Genomic DNA, 25782 nt, shown 5'->3' with positions numbered 1-25782 from the left:
TCTGGCCTGGCAGTACAGAGGGTGAAGGCTGCCTCCTTTCTCTCTCTGGCCTGGCAGGACAGAGGGTGAAGGCTGCCTCCTGTCTCTCTCTGGCCTGGCAGGACAGAGGGTGAAGGCTGCCTCCTGTCTCTCTCTGGCCTGGCAGGACAGAGGGTGAAGGCTGCCTCCTGTCTCTCTCCCTCTGTCTCTCTCTGGCCTGGCAGGACAGAGGGTGAAGGCTGCCTCCTGTCTCTCTCTGGCCTGGCAGTACAGAGGGTGAAGGCTGCCTCCTGTCTCTCTCCCTCTGTCTCTCTCTGGCCTGGCAGGACAGAGGGTGAAGGCTGCCTCCTGTCTCTCTCCCTCTGTCTCTCTCTACACACATTAAAGAGCCACCAAACTCTCTGATGGGCATGTGTGTTTCTGTTGCTCATTAGAAAAAATAGATTTCAGTCTTGGAGGTGTGTTTCCTGACCTATTCAACGTGTTTAATGATGTTTGTCCCCATGAGACACTGTAGACGCGGAAGCCTATTTTACTTCCTCAAAATCCCCAGAATCAATTGAAGTTAAGTCAAGAAATGTGTAATTAATGTTGACCTTTTTGCTGAGGACGTTTTAGTTGAGCAGTTTGACATCTAACTCAGGTGTTAAGTTAAAACGTGTGACGTGTTGTCTTATGGAAACAGCTGAGCAGGTCCGTTGGATAGAGAGCAATCACCGCAGGATAGAGAGATATTGGATAGAGAGCAATCACCGCAGGATAGAGAGATATTGGATAGAGAGCAATCACCGCAGGATAGAGAGATATTGGATAGAGAGCAATCACCGCAGGATAGAGAGATATTGGATAGAGAGCAATCACCGCAGGATAGAGAGATATTGGATAGAGAGCAATCACCGCAGGATAGAGAGATATTGGATAGAGAGCAATCACCCCATGTTAGTGGGTAAATGGACATCATAAAATCAAAACCCAACCTTCATTTAACCGTTGTGACGCATGGATGTTCCAAACTCCATTTTAGACGAGATTGACTTTATGACCAAAATGATCCTATTGATATATTTACACTCACGTTTGTCACTAGAATAACTGATTCTGACTCTTATTGATGCCAAACAGGTATTTTTCAAAATAATTTGTTGCTTTTTAAAGGCAGTCGCTCTTTAAGCACAATTAGGCCAGTAGGTGAATAGTACTCGTGTGATAACTGAACTACACTTATACAGTGGGGAGAACAAGTATTTGATACTGCCGATTTTGCAGGTTTTCCTACTTACAAAGCATGTAGAGGTCTGTAATTTTTATCATAGTTACACTTCAACTGTGAGAGACGGAATCTAAAACAAAAATCCAGAAAATCACATTGTATGATTTTTAAGTAATTAATTTGCATTTTATTGCATGACATAAGTATTTGATCACCTACCAACCAGTAAGAATTCCGGCTCTCACAGACCTGTTAGTTTCTCTTTAAGAAGCCCTCCTGTTCTCCACTCATTACCTGTATTAACCACCTGTTTGAACTCGTTACCTGTATAAAAAACACTTGTCCACACACTCAATCAAACAGACTCCAACCTCTCCACAATGGCCAAGACCAGAGAGCTGTGTAAGGACATCAGGGATACAATTGTAGACCTGCACAAGGCTGGGATGGGCTACAGGACAATAGGCAAGCAGCTTGGTGAGAAGGCAACAACTGTTGGCGCAATTATTAGAAAATGGAAGAAGTTCAAGATGACGGTCAATCACCCTCGGTCTGGGGCTCCATGCAAGATCTCACCTCGTGGGGCATCAATGATCATGAGGAAGGTGAGGGATCATCCCAGAACTACACGGCAGGACCTGGTCAATGACCTGAAGAGAGCTGGGACCACAGTCTCAAAGAAAACCATTAGTAACACACTACGGTGTCATGGATCAAAGTTCTGCAGCGCACGCAAGGTCCCCCTGCTCAAGCCAGCGCAAGTCCAGGCCCGTCTGAAGTTTGCCAATGACCATCTGGATGATCCAGAGGAGGAATGGGAGAAGGTCATGTGGTCTGATGAGACAAAAATAGAGCTTTTTGGTCTAAACTCCACTCGCCGTGTTTGGAGGAAGAAGGAGGATGAGTACAACCCCAAGAACACCATCCCAACCGTGAAGCATGGAGGTGGAAACATCATTCTTTGGGGATGCTTTTCTTCAAAGGGGACAGGACGACTGCACCGTATTGAGGGGAGGATGGATGGGGCCATGTATCGCGAGATCTTGGCCAACAACCTCCTTCCCTCAGTAAGAGCATTGAAGATGGGTCGTGTCTGGGTCTTCCAGCATGACAACGACCCGAAACACACAGCCAGGGCAACTAAGGAGTGGCTCCGTAAGAAGCATCTCAAGGTCCTGGAGTGGCCTAGCCAGTCTCCAGACCTGAACCCAATAGAAAATCTTTGGAGGGAGCTGAACGTCCGTATTGCCCAGCGACAGCCCCGAAACCTGAAGGATCTGGAGAAGGTCTGTATGGAGGAGTGGGCCAAAATCCCTGCTGCAGTGTGTGCAAACCTGGTCAAGACCTACAGGAAACATATGATCTCTGTAATTGCAAACAAAGGTTTCTGTACCAAATATTAAGTTCTGCTTTTCTGATGTATCAAATACTAATGTCATGCAATAAAATGCAAATTAATTACTTAAAAATCATACAATGTGATTTTCTGGATTTTTGTTTTAGATTCCGTCTCTCACAGTTGAAGTGTACCTATGATAAAAATTACAGACCTCTACATGCTTTGTAAGTAGGAAAACCTGCAAAATCGGCAGTGGATCAAATACTTGTTCTCCCCACTGTATAGTGAAAGGATGTTTTTGTTCCGAAAACCCTAACTATCTGTTTCTGTTTATTTCTCCAGACTCCTCCAGACACCCTAACTATCTGTTTCTGTGTTCATTTCTCCAGACTCCTCCAGACACCCTAACTATCTGTTTCTATGTTCATTTCTCCAGACTCCTCCAGACACCCTAACTATCTGTTTCTGTTTATTTCTGCAGACTCCTCCAGACACCCTAACTATCTGTTTCTGTTTATTTCTCCAGACTCCTCCAGACACCCTAACTATCTGTTTCTGTTTATTTCTCCAGACTCCTCCAGACACCCTAACTATCTGTTTCTGTGTTCATTTCTCCAGACTCCTCCAGACACCCTAACTATCTGTTTCTATGTTCATTTCTCCAGACTCTACCAGAAACCCACATCTCCACATATGCAGGCAGCCTTCACCTGAAGAAGTCTCTGGTGCCAGCTCTCTACAGAGTCATTCAGGACACCAGCAGTGAGGTGAGACTGATGCAGACAGGACCTGCACACTACAGACTGTTTCCACCCCACTTAGTTAGCCGCGTGGTGTTTAAGGACAGGAAGCTCAGTCGATTCCCACGGGGGACCAGTATGAAATAGTCTGACTGAAATGTTCTGCACTGTTATCTGCTGCTCTGTTGTGGCGAGGTGGGCGGAGCTGGCAGAGAGCTACCCCTCCCACACCAGCTGGTCTGCTCTCTGTGGAGGACTCAGGACATGATCCGTGTGGCAGTGCCATCCTTGTTACCTGGTAACCACCATGTGCCTGTCACTGCCCTGTCTTCACCTCTCCATGCGGGAACATCAGGTGGCTAACTAGAGTCCAGGAGACACAGACCATGTCCACTACTAGAGTCCAGGAGACACAGACCATGTCCACTACTAGAGTACAGGAGACACAGACCATGTCCACTACTAGAGTACAGGAGACACAGACCATGTCCACTACTAGAGTCCAGGAGAGACACAGACCATGTCCACTACTAGAGTCCAGGAGAGACACAGACCATGTCCACTACTAGAGTCCAGGAGAGACACAGACCATGTCCACTACTAGAGTCCAGGAGAGACACAGACCATGTCCACTACTAGAGTCCAGGAGACACAGACCATGTCCACTACTAGAGTCCAGGAGACACAGACCATGTCCACTACTAGAGTACAGGAGAGACAGACCTAGTCCACTACTAGAGTCCAGGAGACACAGACCATGTCCACTACTAGAGTCCAGGAGAGACACAGACCATGTCCACTACTAGAGTCCAGGAGAGACACAGACCATGTCCACTACTAGAGTCCAGGAGAGACACAGACCATGTCCACTACTAGAGTCCAGGAGAGACACAGACCATGTCCACTACTAGAGTCCAGGAGAGACACAGACCATGTCCACTACTAGAGTCCAGGAGAGACACAGACCATGTCCACTACTAGAGTCCAGGAGACACAGACCATGTCCACTACCAGAGTACAGGAGACACAGACCATGTCCACTACCAGAGTACAGGAGACACAGACCATGTCCACTACTAGAGTACAGGAGACACAGACCATGTCCAGTACTAGAGTCCAGGAGAGACACAGACCATGTCCAGTACTAGAGTCCAGGAGAGACAGACCTAGTCCACTACTAGAGTCCAGGAGACACAGACCATGTCCACTACTAGAGTCCAGGAGACACAGACCATGTCCACTACTATAGTCCAGGAGAGACACAGACCATGTCCACTACTAGAGTCCAGGAGAGACACAGACCATGTCCACTACTAGAGTCCAGGAGAGACACAGACCATGTCCACTACTAGAGTCCAGGAGAGACACAGACCATGTCCACTACTAGAGTCCAGGAGAGACACAGACCATGTCCACTACTAGAGTCCAGGAGAGACAGACCTAGTCCACTACTAGAGTCCAGGAGACACAGACCATGTCCACTACTAGAGTCCAGGAGACACAGACCATGTCCACTACTAGGGTCCAGGAGACACAGACCTAGTCCACTACTAGAGTCCAGGAGACACAGACCATGTCCACTACTAGAGTCCAGGAGACACAGACCATGTCCACTACTAGAGTCCAGGAGAGACTCAGACCATGTCCACTACTAGAGTACAGGAGACACATACCATGTCCACTACTAGAGTACAGGAGAGACACATACCATGTCCACTACTAAAGTCCAGGAGACACAGACCATGTCCACTACTAGAGTACAGTAGAGACACAGACCATGTCCGCTACTAGAGTCCAGGAGACACAGACCATGTCCGCTACTAGAGTACAGGAGACACAGACCATGTCCGCTACTAGAGTACAGGAGACACAGACCATGTCCGCTACTAGAGTCCAGGAGAGACACAGACCATGTCCGCTACTAGAGTCCAGGAGAGACACAGACCATGTCCGCTACTAGAGTACAGGAGAGACACAGACCATGTCCGCTACTAGAGTCCAGGAGAGACACATACCATGTCCACTACTAGAGTCCAGGAGAGACACATACCATGTCCACTACTAGAGTCCAGGAGAGACACAGACCATGTCCACTACTAGAGTCCAGGAGAGACACAGACCATGTCCACTACTAGAGTCCAGGAGAGAGACATACCATGTCCACTACTAGAGTACAGGAGACACAGACCATGTCCACTACTAGAGTCCAGGAGACACAGACCATGTCCACTACTAGAGTCCAGGAGACACAGACCATGTCCACTACTAGAGTCCAGGAGACACAGACCATGTCCACTACTAGAGTACAGGAGACACAGACCATGTCCACTACTAGAGTACAGGAGACACAGACCATGTCCACTACTAGAGTCCAGGAGACACAGACCATGTCCACTACTAGAGTACAGGAGAGACACAGACCTAGTCCACTACTAGAGTCCAGGAGACACAGACCATGTCCACTACTAGAGTACAGGAGACACAGACCATGTCCACTACTAGAGTACAGGAGACACAGACCATGTCCACTACTAGAGTACAGGAGACACATACCATGTCCACTACTAGAGTACAGGAGAGAGACATACCATGTCCACTACTAGAGTCCAGGAGATACAGACCATGTCCACTACTAGAGTACAGTAGAGACACAGACCATGTCCACTACTAGAGTACAGTAGAGACACAGACCATGTCCACTACTAGAGTACAGTAGAGACACAGACCATGTCCACTACTAGAGTCCAGGAGACACAGACCATGTCCACTACTAGAGTCCAGGAGACACAGACCATGTCCACTACTGGATTCCAGTAGACACAGACCATGTCCAGTACTAGAGTACAGGAGACACAGACCATGTCCAGTACTAGAGTCCAGGAGACACAGACCATGTCCACTACTAGAGTCCAGGAGACACAGACCATGTCCACTACCAGAGTACAGGAGACACAGACCATGTCCACTACTAGAGTACAGGAGACACAGACCATGTCCACTACTAGAGTACAGGAGAGACACAGACCATGTCCACTACTAGAGTCCAGGAGAGACACAGACCATGTCCACTACTAGAGTACAGGAGACACAGACCTAGTCCAGTACTAGAGTCCAGGAGACACAGAACATGTCCACTACTAGAGTCCAGGAGACACAGACCATGTCCACTACTAGAGTCCAGGAGACACAGACCTAGTCCAGTGCTAGAGTCCAGGAGACACAGACCTAGTCCACTACTAGAGTACAGGGGAGACACAGACCTAGTCCACTACTAGAGTCCAGGAGACACAGACCATGTCCACTACTAGAGTACAGTAGAGACACAGACCATGTCCACTACTAGAGTACAGTAGAGACACAGACCATGTCCACTACTAGAGTCCAGGAGACACAGACCATGTCCACTACTAGAGTACAGAAGACAGACCATGTCCACTACTAGAGTCCAGGAGACACAGACCATGTCCACTACTAGAGTCCAGGAGACACAGACCATGTCCACTACTAGAGTACAGGAGAGACACAGACCATGTCCACTACTAGAGTACAGGAGAAACAGACCATGTCCACTACTAGAGTACAGGAGACACAGACCATGTCCACTACTAGAGTACAGGAGACACAGACCATGTCCACTACTAGAGTCCAGTAGAGACACAGACCATGTCCACTACTAGAGTCCAGTAGAGAAACAGACCATGTCCACTACTAGAGTCCAGTAGAGACACAGACCATGTCCACTACTAGAGTCCAGTAGAGACACAGACCATGTCCACTACTAGAGTCCAGTAGAGACACAGACCATGTCCACTACTAGAGTACAGGAGAAACAGACCATGTCCACTACTAGAGTACAGGAGACACAGACCATGTCCACTACTAGAGTACAGGAGACACAGACCATGTCCACTACTAGAGTCCAGTAGAGACACAGACCATGTCCACTACTAGAGTCCAGTAGAGACACAGACCATGTCCACTACTAGAGTCCAGTAGAGACACAGACCATGTCCACTACTAGAGTCCAGTAGAGACACAGACCATGTCCACTACTAGAGTCCAGTAGAGACACAGACCATGTCCACTACTAGAGTCCAGTAGAGACACAGACCATGTCCACTACTAGAGTCCAGTAGAGACACAGACCATGTCCACTACTAGAGTCCAGTAGAGACACAGACCATGTCCACTACTAGAGTCCAGTAGAGACACAGACCATGTCCACTACTAGAGTCCAGTAGAGACACAGACCATGTCCACTACTAGAGTCCAGTAGAGACACAGACCATGTCCACTACTAGAGTCCAGTAGAGACACAGACCATGTCCACTACTAGAGTCCAGTAGAGACACAGACCATGTCCACTACTAGAGTCCAGTAGAGACACAGACCATGTCCACTACTAGAGTCCAGGAGACACAGACCATGTCCACTACTAGAGTACAGGAGACACAGACCATGTCCACTACTAGAGTCCAGTAGAGACACAGACCATGTCCACTACTAGAGTCCATTAGAGACACAGACCATGTCCACTACTAGAGTCCAGTAGAGACACAGACCATGTCCACTACTAGAGTCCAGTAGAGACACAGACCATGTCCACTACTAGAGTCCAGGAGACACAGACCATGTCCACTACTAGAGTCCAGGAGACACAGACCATGTCCACTACTAGAGTCCAGGAGACACAGACCATGTCCACTACTAGAGTCCAGGAGACACAGACCATGTCCACTACTAGAGTCCAGGAGACACAGACCATGTCCACTACTAGAGTCCAGGAGACACAGACCATGTCCACTACTAGAGTCCAGGAGACACAGACCATGTCCACTACTAGAGTCCAGGAGACACAGACCATGTCCACTACTAGAGTACAGGAGACACAGACCATGTCCACTACTAGAGTCCAGTAGAGACACAGACCATGTCCACTACTAGAGTCCAGTAGAGACACAGACCATGTCCACTACTAGAGTCCAGTAGAGACACAGACCATGTCCACTACTAGAGTCCAGTAGAGACACAGACCATGTCCACTACTAGAGTCCAGGAGACACAGACCATGTCCACTACTAGAGTCCAGGAGACACAGACCATGTCCACTACTAGAGTACAGGAGACACAGACCATGTCCACTACTAGAGTACAGGAGACACAGACCATGTCCACTACTAGAGTACAGGAGACACAGACCATGTCCACTACTAGAGTACAGGAGACACAGACCATGTCCACTACTAGAGTACAGGAGACACAGACCATGTCCACTACTAGAGTACAGGAGACACAGACCATGTCCACTACTAGAGTCCAGGAGACACAGACCATGTCCACTACTAGAGTCCAGGAGACACAGACCATGTCCACTACTAGAGTCCAGGAGACACAGACCATGTCCACTACTAGAGTCCAGGAGACACAGACCATGTCCACTACTAGAGTACAGGAGACACAGACCATGTCCACTACTAGAGTACAGGAGACACAGACCATGTCCACTACTAGAGTACAGGAGACACAGACCATGTCCACTACTAGAGTCCAGTAGAGACACAGACCATGTCCACTACTAGAGTCCAGGAGACACAGACCATGTCCACTACTAGAGTCCAGGAGACACAGACCATGTCCACTACTAGAGTCCAGGAGACACAGACCAAGTCCACTACTAGAGTCCAGGAGACACAGACCATGTCCACTACCAGAGTCCAGGAGACACAGACCATGTCCACTACCAGAGTCCAGGAGACCCAGACCTAGTCCAGTACTAGAGTCCAGGAGACACAGACCATGTCCACTACTAGAGTACAGGGGAGACACAGACCATGTCCACTACTAGAGTCCAGGAGACACAGACCATGTCCACTACTAGAGTCCAGGAGACACAAACCATGTCCACTACTAGAGTACAGGAGACACAGACCATGTCCACTACTAGAGTCCAGGAGACACAGACCATGTCCACTACTAGAGTCCAGGAGACACAGACCATGTCCACTACTCGAGTACAGGAGACACAGACCATGTCCACTACTAGAGTCCAGGAGACACAGACCATGTCCACTACTAGAGTCCAGGAGACACAGACCATGTCCACTACTAGAGTCCAGGAGACACAGACCATGTCCACTACTAGAGTCCAGGAGACACAGACCATGTCCACTACTAGAGTACAGGAGACACAGACCATGTCCACTACTAGAGTCCAGGAGACACAGACCATGTCCACTACTAGAGTCCAGGAGACACAGACCATGTCCACTACTAGAGTCCAGGAGACACAGACCATGTCCACTACTAGAGTACAGGAGACACAGACCATGTCCACTACTAGAGTCCAGTAGAGACACAGACCATGTCTACTACTAGAGTCCAGGAGACACAGACCATGTCCACTACTAGAGTCCAGGAGACACAGACCATGTCCACTACTAGAGTCCAGGAGACACAGACCATGTCCACTACTAGAGTCCAGGAGACACAGACCATGTCCACTACTAGAGTCCAGTAGAGACACAGACCATGTCCACTACTAGAGTCCAGTAGAGACACAGACCATGTCCACTACTAGAGTCCAGGAGACACAGACCATGTCCACTACTAGAGTCCAGGAGACACAGACCATGTCCACTACTAGAGTCCAGGAGACACAGACCATGTCCACTACTAGAGTACAGGAGACACAGACCATGTCCACTACTAGAGTCCAGGAGACACAGACCTAGTCCAGTGCTAGAGTCCAGGAGACACAGACCTAGTCCACTACTAGAGTACAGGGGAGACACAGACCTAGTCCACTACTAGAGTCCAGGAGACACAGACCATGTCCACTACTAGAGTACAGTAGAGACACAGACCATGTCCACTACCAGAGTCCAGGAGACCCAGACCATGTCCACTACTAGAGTCCAGGAGACCCAGACCTAGTCCAGTACTAGAGTCCAGGAGACCCAGACCATGTCCACTACTAGAGTACAGGGGAGACACAGACCATGTCCACTACTAGAGTCCAGGAGACACAGACCATGTCCACTACTAGAGTCCAGGAGACACAAACCATGTCCACTACTAGAGTACAGGAGACACAGACCATGTCCACTACTAGAGTCCAGGAGACACAGACCATGTCCACTACTAGAGTACAGGAGACACAGACCTAGTCCACTACTCGAGTCCAGGAGACACAGACCATGTCCACTACTAGAGTCCAGGAGACACAGACCATGTCCACTACTAGAGTCCAGGAGACACAGACCATGTCCACTACTAGAGTCCAGGAGACACAGACCATGTCCACTACTAGAGTCCAGGAGACACAGACCATGTCCACTACTAGAGTCCAGGAGACACAGACCATGTCCACTACTAGAGTCCAGGAGACACAGACCATGTCCACTACTAGAGTACAGGAGACACAGACCTAGTCCACTACTAGAGTCCAGGAGACACAGACCATGTCCACTACTAGAGTCCAGGAGACACAGACCATGTCCACTACTAGAGTCCAGGAGACACAGACCATGTCCACTACTAGAGTACAGGAGACACAGACCTAGTCCACTACTCGAGTACAGGTGACTAACAAAAATGTGTCCCTGAACAAATCAAAAGTAACCGTCAGTATCTGGTATGACCACCAGCTGCCTTAAGTACTGCAGTGCATCTCCTCCTCAGATTTGCCAGTTCTTGCTGTGAGATGTTACCCCACTCTTCCACCAAGGCACCTGCAAGTTCCCGGACATTTCTGGGTGGAATGGCCCTAGCCCTCACCCTCCGATCCAACAGGTCCCATACATGCTCAATGGCATTGAGATCCGGGCTCTTCGCTGGCCATGGCAGTACACTGACATTCCTGTCTTGCAGGAAATCACGCACAGAACGAGCAGTATGGCTGCTGGCATTGTCATGCTGGAGGGTCATGTCAGGATGAGCCTGTAGGAAGGGTACCACATGAGGGAGGAGGATGTCTTCCCTGTAACGCACAGCGTTGAGATTGCCTGCAATGACAACAAGCTCAGTCCGATGATGCTGTGACACACCGCCCCAGACCATGACGGACCCTCCACTTCAAAATCGATCCCGCTCCAGAGTACAGGCCTTGGTGTAATGCTCATTCCTTCGACGATAAACGCGAATCGGACCATCGCCCCTGGTGAGACAAAACCACGACTCGTCAGTGAAGAGTACTTTTTGCCAGTCCTGTCTGGTCCAGCGACGGTGGGTTTGTGCCCATAGGCGACGTTGTTGCCGGTGATGTCTGGTGAGGACCTGCATTACAACAGGCCTACAAGACCTCAGTCCAGCTTCTCTCAGCCTATTGCGGACATTCTGAGCACTGATGGAGGGATTGTGCGTTCCTGGTGTAACTCGGGCAGTTGTTGTTGCCATCCTGTACCTGTCCCGCAGGTGTGATGTTTGGATGTACTGATCCTGTGCAGGTGTTGTTACACGTGGTCTGCCACTGTGAGGACGATCAGCTGTCCGTCCTGTCTCCCTGTAGTGCTGTCTTAGGCATCTCACAGTACGGACATTGCAATATATTGCCCTGGCCACATCTGCAGTCCTCATGCCTCCTTGCAACATGCCTAAGGCACGTTCACGCAGATGAGCATGGACCCTGGGCATCTTTCTTTTGGTGTTTTTCAGAGTCAGTAGAAAGGCCTCTTTAGTGTCCTAAGTTTTCAGAACTGTGACCTTAATTGCCTACCATCTGTAAACTGTTAGTGTCTTAACGACCGTTCCACAGGTGCATGTTCATTAATTGTTTATGGTTCATCGAACAAGCATGGGAAACAGTGTTTCCCTTTACAATGAATATCTGTGAACTTATTTGGATTTTTACAAATTATCTTTGAAAGACAGGGTCCTGAAAAAGGGACGTTTCTTTTTATGCTGAGTTTATATATATATATATATACACACAGCTGTGGAAAAAATTAAGAGACCACTGCAAATGTTTCTTAAATCAGCATCTCTACATGTATGACAGCCATTCCATTCCAGTGTCTGTTGAATTCCAACACAGGCACACCTCATTCTACTGAATTAGGTACTGATTCGGTGATCACCTGAACAAAATCTTATTTAACGAGGAAAAGTATAAAAACCACTGCTGTGGTCATCACTATCCTCTTGCAATAGGACCAGCTGGATGGCAAAAACAGTGCTAATAGTACCTCAAATGTAATATTAATCAAAAAATAACTATTGACCATGCCAAAAGGAAAGTTTTGAGTGAGGAAAAGAAGGGTTCCATTCTGGCTTTACTGGCAGAGGGATACAGTGAGCGTCAGGTTGCTTCCATCCTTAACATTTCAAAGACGGCGGTTCATAAGAACAAGGTCAAGCAGCAGACATTGGGGACAACACAGCTACAGACCAGCAGAGGGTGAAAACGACTCTCTACTGACCGGGATGACCGCCAACTCATTCAAATGTCACTCAACAACCGTAGGATGACATCAAGTGACCTACAAAAAGAATGGCAAACGGCAGCTGGGGTGAAGTGCATGGCGATGACGGTTCGAAACAGGCTCCTAGGGGCAGGGCTGAAGTCATGCAAAGCTAGAAAAAAGCCCTTCATCAATGAGAAGCAAAGAAGAGCCAGGCTGAGGTTTGCAAAAGACCATAAGGATTGGACCATAGAGGACTGGAGTAAGGTCATCTACTCTGATGAGTCCAATTTTCAGCTTTGCCCAACACCTGGTCATCTAATGGTTAGACGGAGACCTGGAGAGGCCTACAAGCCACAGTGTCTCGCACCCACTGTGAAATTTGGTGGAGGATCGGTGATGGTCTGGGGGTGCTTCAGCAAGGCTGGTATCGGGCAGATTTGTCTTTGTGAAGGACGCATGAATCAAGCCATGTACAAGGTTGTCCTGGAAGAAAACTTGCTTCCTTTTGCTCTGACATTGTTCCCCAACTCTGAGGATTGGTTTTTCCAGCAGGACAATGCGCCATGCCACACAGCCAGGTCAATCAAGGTGTGGATGGAGGATCACCAGATCAAGACCCTGTCATGGCCAGCCCAATCTCCAGACCTGAACCCCATTGAAAACTTCTGGAATGTGATCAAGAGGAAGATGGATGGTCACAAGCCATCAAACAAAGCCGAGCTGCTTGAATTCTTGCGCCAGGAGTGGCATTAAGTCACCCAACATCAATGTGAAAGACTGGTGGAGAGCATGCTAAGACACATGAAAGCTGTGATTTGAAAATCAGGGTTATTCCACCAAATATTGATTTCTGAACTCTTCCTAAGTTAAAACATTACTATTGTGTTGTTTAAAAATGAACATGAACTGACAACACTGCATCTTTTTTGTTATTTTGACCAGTTGTCATTTTCTGCAAATAAATGCTCTAAATGACAATATTTTAATTTTGAATTTGGGAGAAATGTTGTCAGTAGTTTATAGAATAAAACAAAAATGTTAATTTCACCCAAACACATACCTATAAATAGTAAAATCAGACAAACTTATATTTTTGCAGTGGTCTCTTAATTTTTTCCAGAGCTGTGTGTGTGTGTATATGTGTGTGTGTGTGTATATGTGTGTGTGTATATGTGTGTGTGTGTGTGTGTGTGTGTATATATACACTACAGTTCAAAAGTTTGGGGTCACTTAGAAATGTCCTTGTTTTCCATGAAAACATCCATGAAATTAGTTTGAATAGGAAATGTAGTCATTTACAAGGTTAGAAATAATGATTTTTAATAGAAATAGTAATTGAGTCCTTCAAACTTTGCTTTTGTCAAAGAATCCTCCATTTGCAGCAATTACAGCCTTGCAGACCTTTGGCATTCTAGTAGTCAATTTGTTGAGGTAATCTGAAGAGATTTCACCCCATGCTTCCTGAAGCACTTCCCACAAGTTGGATTGGCTTGATGGGCACTTCTTATGTACCATACCGTCAAGCTGCTCCCACAACAGCTCAATAGGGTTGAGATCCGGTGACTGTGCTGGCCACTCCATTATAGACAGAATACCAGCTGACTGCTTCTTCCCTAAATAGTTATTGCATAGTTTGGAGTTGTGCTTTGGGTCATTGTCCTGTTGTAGGAGGAAATTGGATCCAATCAAGCGCCGTCCACAGGGTATGGCATGGCATTACAAAATAGAGTGATAGCCTTCCTTCTTCAAGACCCCTTTTACCCTGTACAAATCTCCCACTTTACCACCACCAAAGCACCCCCAGACCATCACATTGCCTCGACCATGCTTGACAGATGGCATCAAGCACTCATCCAGCATCTTTTAATTTGGTCTGCGTCTCACAAATGTTCTTCTTTGTGATCCGAACACCTCAAACTTTGATTTGTCTGTCCATAACACTTTTTTCCAATCTTCCTCTGTCCAGTGTCTGTGTTCTTTTGCCCATCTTTTCTTTTTATTGGCCAGTCTGAGATATGGCTTTTTCTTTTCAACTCTGCCTAGAAGGTCAGCATCCCGGAGTCGCCTCTTCACTGTTGACGTTGAGACTGGTGTTTTGCGGGTACTATTTAATGAAGCTGCCAGTTGAGGACCTGTGAGGCGTCTGTTTCTCAAACTAGACACTCTTGTGTATTTTTCCTCTTGCTTAGTTGTGCACTGGGGCCTCCCACTCCTCTTTCTATTCTGGTTAGAGCCAGTTTGCGCAGTTCTGTGAAGGAAGTAGTACACAGCGTTGTACGAGATCTTCAGTTTCTTGGCAATTTCTCGCATGGAATAGCCTTCATTTCTCAGAACAAGAATAGACTGACGATTTTCAGAAGAAAGTTATTTGTTTCTGGCCATTTTGAGTCTGTAATCGAACCCACAATTGCTGATGCTCCAGATACTCAACTAGTCTCAAGAAGGCCAGTTTTCTTGCTTCTTTAATCAGCACAACAGTTTTCAGATGTGCTAACATAATTGAAAAAGGGTTTTCTAATGATCAATTAGCCTTTTAAAATGTTAAACTTGGATTAGCAAACACAACGTGCCATTGGAACACAGGACTGATGGTTGCTGATAATGGGCCTCTGTACGCCTATGTAGATATTCCATAAAAAATCAGCCGTTTCCAGCTACAATAGCCATTTACAACATTAACAATGTCTACACTGTATTTCTGATCAATTTGATGTTATTTTAATGGACAAAGACATTTCTAAGTGACCCCAAACTTTAGAACGGTAGTGTGTGTATATTATTTATATATATATATATATATATATATATATAGATATATAGATATATAGATATATATATATATATATATATATAGATATATAGATATATAGATAGATATATATACTGCTCAAAAAAATAAAGGGAACACTAAAATAACACATCCTAGATCTGAATGAATGAAATAATCTTATTAAAAACTTTTTTTCTTTACATAGTTGAATGTGCTAACAACAATCACACAAAAATTATCAATGGAAATCAAATGTATCAACCTATGGAGGTCTGGATTTGGAGTCACCCTCAAAATTAAAGTGGAAAACCACACTACAGGCTGATCCAACTTTGATGTAATGTCCTTAAAACAAGTCAAAATGAGGCTCAGTAGTGTGTGTGGCCTCCACGTGCCTGTATGACCTCCCTACAACGCCTGGGCATGCTCCTGATGAGGTGGCGGATGGTCTCCTGAGGGATCTCCTCCCAGACCTGGACTAAAGCATCCGCCAACTCCTCGACAGTCTGTGGTGCAACGTGGCGTTGGTGGATGGAGCGAGACATGATGTCCCAGATGTGCTCAATTGGTTTCAGGTCTGGAGAACGGGCGGGCCAGTCCATAGCATCAATGCCTTCCTCTTGCAGGAACTGCTGACACACTCCAGCCACATGAGGTCTAGCATTGTCTTGCATTAGGAGGAACCCAGGAACAACCGCACCAGCATATGGTCTCACAAGGGGTCTGAGGATCTCATCTCGGTACCTAATGGCAGTCAGGCTACCTCTGGCGAGCACATGGAGGGCTGTGCGGCCCCCCAAAGAAATGCCACCCCACACCATGACTGACCCACCGCCAAACCGGTCATGCCGGGAGGATGTTGCAGGCAGCAGAACGTTCTCCACGGGCGTCTCCAGACTCTGTCACGTCTGTCACATGTGCTCAGTGTGAACCTGCTTTCATCTGTGAAGAGCACAGGGCGCCAGTGGCGAATTTGCCAATCTTGGTGTTCTCTGGCAAATGCCAAACGTCCTGCACGGTGTTGGGCTGTAAGCACAACCCCCACCTGTGGACGTCGGGCCCTCATACCACCCTCATGGAGTCTGTTTCTGACCGTTTGAGCAGACACATGCACATTTGTGGCCTGCTGGAGGTCATTTTGCAGTGCTCCTCCTGCTCCTCCTTGCAGTCCTGCTGCTGGGTTGTTGCCCTCCTACGGCCTCCTCCACGTCTCCTGATGTACTGGCCTGTCTCCTGGTAGCGCCTCCATGCTCTGGACACTACGCTGACAGACACAGCAAACCTTCTTGCCACAGCTCGCATTGATGTGCCATCCTGGATGAGATGCACTACCTGAGCCACTTGTGTGGGTTGTAGACTCCGTCTCATGCTACCACTAGAGTGAAAGCACTGCCAGCATTCAAAAGTGACCAAAACATCAGCCAGGAAGCATAGGAACTGTGGTCACCACCTGCAAAACCAGTCCTTTATTGGGGGTGTCTTGCTAATTGCCTATAATTTCCACCTGTTGTCTATTCCATTTGCACAACAGCATGTGACATTTGTCAATCAGTGTTTCTTCCTAAGTGGACAGTTTGATTTCACAGAAGTGTGATTGACTTGGAGTTACATTGTGTTGTTTAAGTGTTCCCTTTATTTTTTTTAACAGTATATGTATATATATATATATATGTATATATAGAGAGAGAGAGAGATTTTGTCCCACTCCTCTTTGCAGATCTTCTCCAAGTCATTAAGGTTTTGAGGCTGACGTTTGGCAACTCGAACCTTCAGCTCCCTCCACAGATTTTCTATGGGATTAAGGTCTGGAGAATGGCTAGGCCACTCCAGGACCTTAATGTGCTTCTTCTTGAGCCACTCCTTTGTTGCCTTGGCCATGTGTTTTGGGTCATTGTCATGCTGGAATACCCATCCACGACCCATTTTCAATGCCCTTGCTGAGGGAATGAGGTTCTCACCCAAGATTTGATGCTTGGCGATGGTCTTGTAGCCCATTCCAGCCTTGTGTAGGTCTACAATCTTGTCCCTGACATCCTTGGAGAGCTCTTTGGTCATGGCCATTGTGGAGAGTTTGGAATCTGATTGATTGATTGCTTCTGTGGACAGGTGTCTTTTATACAGGTAACAAGCTGAGATTAGGAGCACTCCCTTTAAGAGTGTGCTCCTAATCTCAGCTCGTTACCTGTATAAAAGACACCTGGGAGCCAGAAATCTTTCTGATTGAGAGGGGGTCAAACACTTATTTCCCTCATTAAAATGCAAATCAATTCATGAAATTTTTGACATGCGTTTTTCTGGATTATTTTGTTGTTATTCTGTCTCTCACTGTTCAAATAAACCTACTGGTTGTATTATGTTACTCTATCAAATAAACCTACTGGTTGTATTATGTCACTCTATCCCTGTAGCTCCTGGAGCCTGTGTGTCATCAGCTGTTTGAGATGTACCGGAGCTCTGAGGACCGCCTGAGACGCTTCACACTGCAGTTCCTTCCAGAGCTGGTCTGGGTGTACCTCCGTCTCACCGCTAGCAGGGACCGCCAGAGCAACGGCTGCATAGAGGCCTTGCTGCTGGGCATATATAACCTGGTAACTACTACTACCTACCAACCTAACCTGCTTGACTTACCTGGACATCTATCATGGGGGGCTATTATGGAAGAGGCTGGATGTTAGGGGTTAGGGGATAGGGCTTTAGTCTCTATGGAAGAGGCTGGATGTTAGGGGTTAGGGGATAGGGCTTTAGTCTCTATGGAAGAGGCTGGATGTTAGGGGTTAGGAGATAGGGCTTTAGTCTCTATGGAAGAGGCTGGATGTTAGGGGATAGGGCTTTAGTCTCTATGGAAGAGGCTGGATGTTAGGGGTTAGGGGATAGGGCTTTAGTCTCTATGGAAGAGGCTGGATGTTAGGGGTTAGGGGATAGGACTTTAGTCTCTATGGAAGAGGCTGGATGTTAGGGGTTAGGGGATAGGGCTTTAGTCTCTATGGAAGAGGCTGGATGTTAGGGGTTAGGAGATAGGGCTTTAGTCTCTATGGAAGAGGCTGGATGTTAGGGGTTAGGGGATAGGGCTTTAGTCTCTATGGAAGAGGCTGGATGTTAGGGGTTAGGGGATAGGGCTTTAGTCTCTATGGAAGAGGCTGGATGTTAGGGGTTAGGGGATAGGGCTTTAGTCTCTATGGAAGAGGCTGGAGGTTAGGGGTTAGGAGATAGGGCTTTAGTCTCTATGGAAGAGGCTGGATGTTAGGGGTTAGGGGATAGGGCTTTAGTCTCTATGGAAGAGGCTGGATGTTAGGGGTTAGGAGATAGGGCTTTAGTCTCTATGGAAGAGGCTGGATGTTAGGGGTTAGGAGATAGGGATGTTAGGGGTTAGGGGATAGGGATGTTAGGGGTTAGGGGATAGGGATGTTAGGGGATAGGGATGTTAGGGGTTAGGAGATAGGGCTTTAGTCTCTATGGAAGAGGCTGGATGTTAGGGGATAGGGCTTTAGTCTCTATGGAAGAGGCTGGATGTTAGGGGTTAGGGGATAGGGCTTTAGTCTCTATGGAAGAGGCAGGATGTTAGGGGTTAGGGGATAGGGCTTTAGTCTCTATGGAAGAGGCTGGATGTTAGGGGTTAGGAGATAGGGCTTTAGTCTCTATGGAAGAGGCTGGATGTTAGGTGTTAGGAGATAGGGCTTTAGTCTCTATGGAAGAGGCAGGATGTTAGGGGTTAGGAGATAGGGCTTTAGTCTCTATGGAAGGGGCTGGATGTTAGGGGTTAGGAGATAGGGCTTTAGTCTCTATGGAAGGGGCTGGATGTTAGGGGTTAGGAGATAGGGCTTTAGTCTCTATGGAAGAGGCAGGATGTTAGGGGTTAGGAGATAGGGCTTTAGTCTCTATGGAAGGGGCTGGATGTTAGGGGTTAGGAGATAGGGCTTTAGTCTCTATGGAAGGGGCTGGATGTTAGGGGTTAGGAGATAGGGCTTTAGTCTCTATGGAAGGGGCTGGATGTTAGGGGTTAGGAGATAGGGCTTTAGTCTCTATGGAAGAGGCAGGATGTTAGGGGTTAGGAGATAGGGCTTTAGTCTCTATGGAAGAGGCTGGATGTTAGGGGTTAGGAGATAGGGCTTTAGTCTCTATGGAAGAGGCTGGATGTTAGGGGTTAGGAGATAGGGCTTTAGTCTCTATGGAAGAGGCAGGATGTTAGGGGTTAGGAGATAGGGCTTTAGTCTCTATGGAAGAGGCAGGATGTTAGGGGTTAGGAGATAGGGCTTTAGTCTCTATGGAAGAGGCAGGATGTTAGGGGTTAGGAGATAGGGCTTTAGTCTCTATGGAAGGGGCTGGATGTTAGGGGTTAGGAGATAGGGCTTTAGTCTCTATGGAAGGGGCTGGATGTTAGGGGTTAGGGGATAGGGCTTTAGTCTCTATGGAAAAGGCTGGATGTTAGGGGATAGGGGATAGGGCTTTAGTCTCTATGGAAGAGGCTGGATGTTAGGGGTGGAGATGGGGCTTTAGTCTCTATGGAAGAGGCTGGATGTTAGGGGTTAGGGGATAGGGATGTTAGGGGTTAGGAGATAGGGCTTTAGTCTCTATGGAAGGGGCTGGATGTTAGGGGTTAGGGGATAGGGCTTTAGTCTCTATGGAAGAGGCTGGATGTTAGGGGATAGGGGATAGGGCTTTAGTCTCTATGGAAGAGGCTGGATGTTAGGGGTGGAGATGGGGCTTTAGTCTCTATGGAAGAGGCTACTAAGACGCTGTAAGGACGTGTGTAAAGGACGGACCCCTGGGTCTGTCTAGTAAGAGCTAGAGATATCAATGGAGAGGGCTCTGTCTATGTGTCTTCTCTCCTCTACCATGGCTGGAGACAACTCTGATCAGTTACACAGCCTGGCTCTCTGCAGACAGGCATCAGATATACAGAGAGCTGCTGGCTCTGGGCTCTGGGCAGGCAGCCAGGCAGTGAAAGGCATGGTTAGCAATTAGCATAGCAGTCAAGGACATGGTTAGCATGGTAGCAGGGTTAGCATTATCACAGCTTTGAAGAACATGGTTAGCATGATAAGCAATTAGCATGGTTAGCAATAGCATGGTTATTAATAGCATAATAGCATGGTTAGCAATAGCATAGTTAGTAACAGCATGGTTAGCAATAGCATGGTTAGCACAGTAGTGAAGGGCATGGCTAGCATGGTTAGCGTTAGCAGTGCTGATCTCATGAAGGATTAGTGTTGGGGGACAGACAGACCCAGTGAGTAACTCTCCCAGAGGACAGACAGACCCAGTGAGTAACTCTCCCAGAGGACAGACAGACCCAGTGAGTAACTCTCCCAGAGGACAGACAGAGACCCAGTGAGTAACTCTCCCAGAGGACAGACAGACATAGTGAGTAACTCTCCCAGAGGACAGACAGACCCAGTGAGTAACTCTCCCAGAGGACAGACAGACCCAGTGAGTAACTCTCCCAGAGGACAGACAGACCCAGTGAGTAACTCTCCCAGAGGACAGACAGACCCAGTGAGTAACTCTCCCAGAGGACAGACAGAGACCCAGTGAGTAACTCTCCCAGAGGACAGACAGACATAGTGAGTAACTCTCCCAGAGGACAGACAGACATAGTGAGTAACTCTCCCAGAGGACAGACAGACCCAGTGAGTAACTCTCCCAGAGGACAGACAGACCCAGTGAGTAACTCTCCCAGAGGACAGACAGACCCAGTGAGTAACTCTCCCAGAGGACAGACAGACCTAGTGAGGAACTCTCCCAGAGATAAGAGAGACAGCTAAGGGCATGCAGTCCAGCACGACGCAGAGATCACTAGTCATGCTCTCAAAGCACACGTGCGCGCACGCACACACACAAGCACTGTCCACCAGACTGTTAAAATCAACCAACCAACCCGGCCAAAAAGCTTGTGTTTCATTGACCTCTGCGTTGAAGAGCTTGGTTGTTTAGCAACAAAACCGACGCATGTGGAACTACGGGGCAAAACAGACAGGGTTGTCTTAGGTTGTTGAAACGTGGAAACTCTATTTCACCACCAATGTTTATTAAAACGTGGAAACTCTATTTCACCACCAATGTTTATTAAAACGTGGAAACTCTATTTCACCTCCAATGTTTATTAAAACGTGGAAACTCTATTTCACCTCCAATGTTTATTAAAACGTGGAAACTCTATTTCACCTCCAATGTTTATTAAAACGTGGAAACTCTATTTCACCTCCAATGTTTATTAAAACGTGAAACTCTATTTCACCTCCAATGTTTATTAAAACGTGGAAACTCTATTTCACCTCCAATGTTTATTAAAACGTGGAAACTCTATTTCACCTCCAATGTTTATTAAAACGTGGAAACTCTATTTCACCTCCAATGTTTATTAAAACGTGGAAACTCTATTTCACCTCCAATGTTTATTGAAAACATAAATATATTTGCACAATGCAGAACTTGTCTCAAATACATTGTTCCAGTTGTTGGTTGGCTAGCTAGCGAATTTTAGCCGTATTAGCATTGACATGAACTCCATAAAACACCATAAAACAAGACATGGTATCAAGAACAAGATGAAACTAGCTGAAACGAGCCACTTACGATTCCCCACTTGGCAGCTTCTTGTCATTGTTGGTAGCTATCTGGCCTTCCAGAATCACAACAACACACAGACTTCTGCCCCATTGAAGCTCATCGTTTTAGTGAAGTTCTCAGCACACCCACACGAGCACTGTCAACCAGACTGTTCAAACCAACCAACCCGGCCAAAAAGCTCTCCAACATGACTTTCTCTCTGTTTTTTCAGGAGATCGTGGACAAAGATGGAAACAGCAAGCTCCTGTTGTTCACCGTCCCCTCCCTGTCCAAGCCCTCTGTGTATCACGAGGTAAGACTGGTAGCCTAGCAGTTAGACCGTTGGGCCAGTAACCGAAAGGTCGCTGGTTTGAATACCCGAGCCGACAAGGTGAAAAATCTGTCAATGTGCCTTTGGGCAAGGTACTTAACCCTAATTTGCTCCAGGGGCACCGTAGTACTATGGCTGACCCTGTAGAACAACACATTACACTGGACCTATCATACTACTATGGCTGACCCTGTAGAACAACACATTACACTGGACCTATCATACTACTATGGCTGACCCTGTAGAACAACACATTACACTGGACCTATCATACTACTATGGCTGACCCTGTAAAACAACACATTACACTGCACCTATCATACTACTATGGCTGACCCTGTAGAACAACACATTACACTGGACCTATCATACTACTATGGCTGACCCTGTAAAACAACACATTACACTGGACCTATCATACTACTATGGCTGACCCTGTAAAACAACACATTACACTGGACCTATCATACTACTATGGCTGACCCTGTAAAACAACACTACACTGGACCTATCATACTACTATGGCTGACCCTGTAAAACAACACATTACACTGCACCTATCATACTACTATGGCTGACCCTGTAAAACAACACATTACACTGGACCTATCATACTACTATGGCTGACCCTGTAGAACAACACATTACACTGCACCTATCATACTACTATGGCTGACCCTGTAAAACAATACATTACACTGGACCTATCATACTACTATGGCTGACCCTGTAGAACAACACATTACACTGGACCTATCATACTACTATGGCTGACCCTGTAGAACAACACATTACACTGGACCTATCATACTACTATGGCTGACCCTGTAAAACAACACATTACACTGCACCTATCATACTACTATGGCTGACCCTGTAGAACAACACATTACACTGGACCTATCATACTACTATGGCTGACCCTGTAAAACAATACATTACACTGGACCTATCATACTACTATGGCTGACCCTGTAAAACAACACATTACACTGCACCTATCATACTACTATGGCTGACCCTGTAGAACAACACATTACACTGGACCTATCATACTACTATGGCTGACCCTGTAGAACAACACATTACACTGGACCTATCATACTACTATGGCTGACCCTGTAAAACAACACATTACACTGGACCTATCATACTACTATGGCTGACCCTGTAAAACAACACATTACACTGGACCTATCATACTACTATGGCTGACCCTGTAAAACAACACATTACACTGGACCTATCATACTACTATGGCTGACCCTGTAGAACAACACATTACACTGCACCTATCATACTACTATGGCTGACCCTGTAGAACAACACATTACACTGGACCTATCATACTACTATGGCTGACCCTGTAAAACACCACATTACACTGGACCTATCATACTACTATGGCTGACCCTGTAAAACAACACATTACACTGCACCTATCATACTACTATGGCTGACCCTGTAGAACAACACATTACACTGGACCTATCATACTACTATGGCTGACCCTGTAAAACAACACTACACTGGACCTATCATACTACTATGGCTGACCCTGTAAAACAACACATTACACTGGACCTATCATACTACTATGGCTGACCCTGTAAAACAACACATTACACTGCACCTATCATACTACTATGGCTGACCCTGTAAAACAACACATTACACTGGACCTATCATACTACTATGGCTGACCCTGTAAAACAACACATTACACTGGACCTATCATACTACTATGGCTGACCCTGTAGAACAACACATTACACTGGACCTATCATACTACTATGACTGACCCTGTAAAACAACACATTACACTGGACCTATCATACTACTATGGCTGACCCTGTAAAACAACACATTACACTGCACCTATCATACTACTATGGCTGACCCTGTAAAACAACACATTACACTGGACCTATCATACTACTATGGCTGACCCTGTAAAACAACACATTACACTGGACCTATCATACTACTATGGCTGACCCTGTAAAACAACACATTACATTTACATTTACATTTTAGTCATTTAGCAGACGCTCTTATCCAGAGCGATTTACAGGAGCAATTAGGGTTAAGTGCCTTGCTCAAGGGCACATTTACGTCATTTAGCAGACGCTCTAGTCCAGAGCGACTCACAAATTGATGCATTCACCCTATAGCCAGTGGGATAACCACTTTACAATTTTTTTTTTGGGGGGGGGGGTAGAAGGATTACTTTATCCTATCCCAGGTATTCCTTAAAGAGGTGGGGTTTCAAATGTCTCCGGAAGGTGGTGAGTGACTCCGCTGTCCTGGCGTCGTGAGGGAGCTTGTTCCACCATTGGGGTGCCAGAGCAGCGAACAGTTTTGACTGGGCTGAGCGGGAACTATGCTGGACCTTTACACTGGACCTATCATACTACTATGGCTGACCCTGTAAAACAACACATTACACTATGTAGGGAATATTGTGTCATTTGAGACAGCTGTTTATCATCTAACCTGGCCGTAAGGCAGCTTATTATCTGACCACCTGGACTCATCTAACCTGGCCGTAAGGCAGCTTATTATCTGACCACCTGGACTCATCTAACCTGGCCGTAAGGCAGCTTATTATCTGACCACCTGGACTCATCTAACCTGGCCGTAAGGCGGCTTATTATCTGACCACCTGGACTCATCTAACCTGGCCGTAAGGCAGCTTATTATCTGACCACCTGGACTCATCTAACCTGGCCGTAAGGCAGCTTATTATCTGACCACCTGGACTCATCTAACCTGGCCGTAAGGCAGCTTATTATCTGACCACCTGGACTCATCTAACCTGGCCGTAAGGCAGCTTATTATCTGACCACCTGGACTCATCTAACCTGGCCGTAAGGCAGCTTATTATCTGACCACCTGGACTCATCTAACCTGGCCGTAAGGCAGCTTATTATCTGACCACCTGGACTCATCTAACCTGGCCGTAAGGCAGCTTATTATCTGACCACCTGGACTCATCTAACCTGGCCGTAAGGCAGCTTATTATCTGACCACCTGGAGGATGAAGAATGGAGGCTCAGCTCTGTGCTGCTGTTCTCATCGTTCACCTCTAGGGGGCAACGGTGGTTTATATAATTTTCCTATTTTTAGTTCTACGCTGCTCTGCAGTTGGTCAACCCTTTCGAGACAGACCTCCTGACAGATACGAGAATCAATGAACTGAGCTCATTAGCTGGAACACACCAATTGTTTAGCTACTATTCTACCAGGCCAAATGGAAGTGTGTGTGCTGGTGTTATGTTAGCCCTCACCTGTTACTGTGAGGCTAATGGCACCCTACTCCCTCTGTAGGGCACTATGGGACCTGCTGAAAAGTAGTGCACTATAGGGGAGGGGTTCCCTAACGTTTTTACTCAGGCCCCCTGTCCAGCGTTGGGGAACATCCCACTCCTCCCTGCCCCCTGTCCAGCGTTGGGGAACATCCCAC

General features: G+C 47.0%; 1 protein-coding gene across 1 annotated transcript in view; it reads left to right on the top strand.

Moving 5' to 3' along the window:
* The window catches only part of LOC121558976 (protein FAM126B), a 152939-nt gene that overhangs the window by 63260 nt on the left and 63897 nt on the right, over positions 1–25782 (top strand). The window contains exons 4-6 of the mRNA XM_045206465.1: positions 3194–3295; positions 17848–18027; positions 22218–22298. Coding sequence (XP_045062400.1) covers positions 3194–3295; positions 17848–18027; positions 22218–22298 — 363 coding nt within the window. The remainder of the gene's footprint in view (positions 1–3193; positions 3296–17847; positions 18028–22217; positions 22299–25782) is intronic.

Source organism: Coregonus clupeaformis, chromosome 23 (genome assembly GCF_020615455.1).
Source record: "Coregonus clupeaformis isolate EN_2021a chromosome 23, ASM2061545v1, whole genome shotgun sequence".
NCBI lineage: Eukaryota > Metazoa > Chordata > Actinopteri > Salmoniformes > Salmonidae > Coregonus > Coregonus clupeaformis.
The sequence above is the reverse complement of the archived record's forward strand: the minus strand, read 5'-3'. Positions and strand labels throughout refer to the sequence as shown.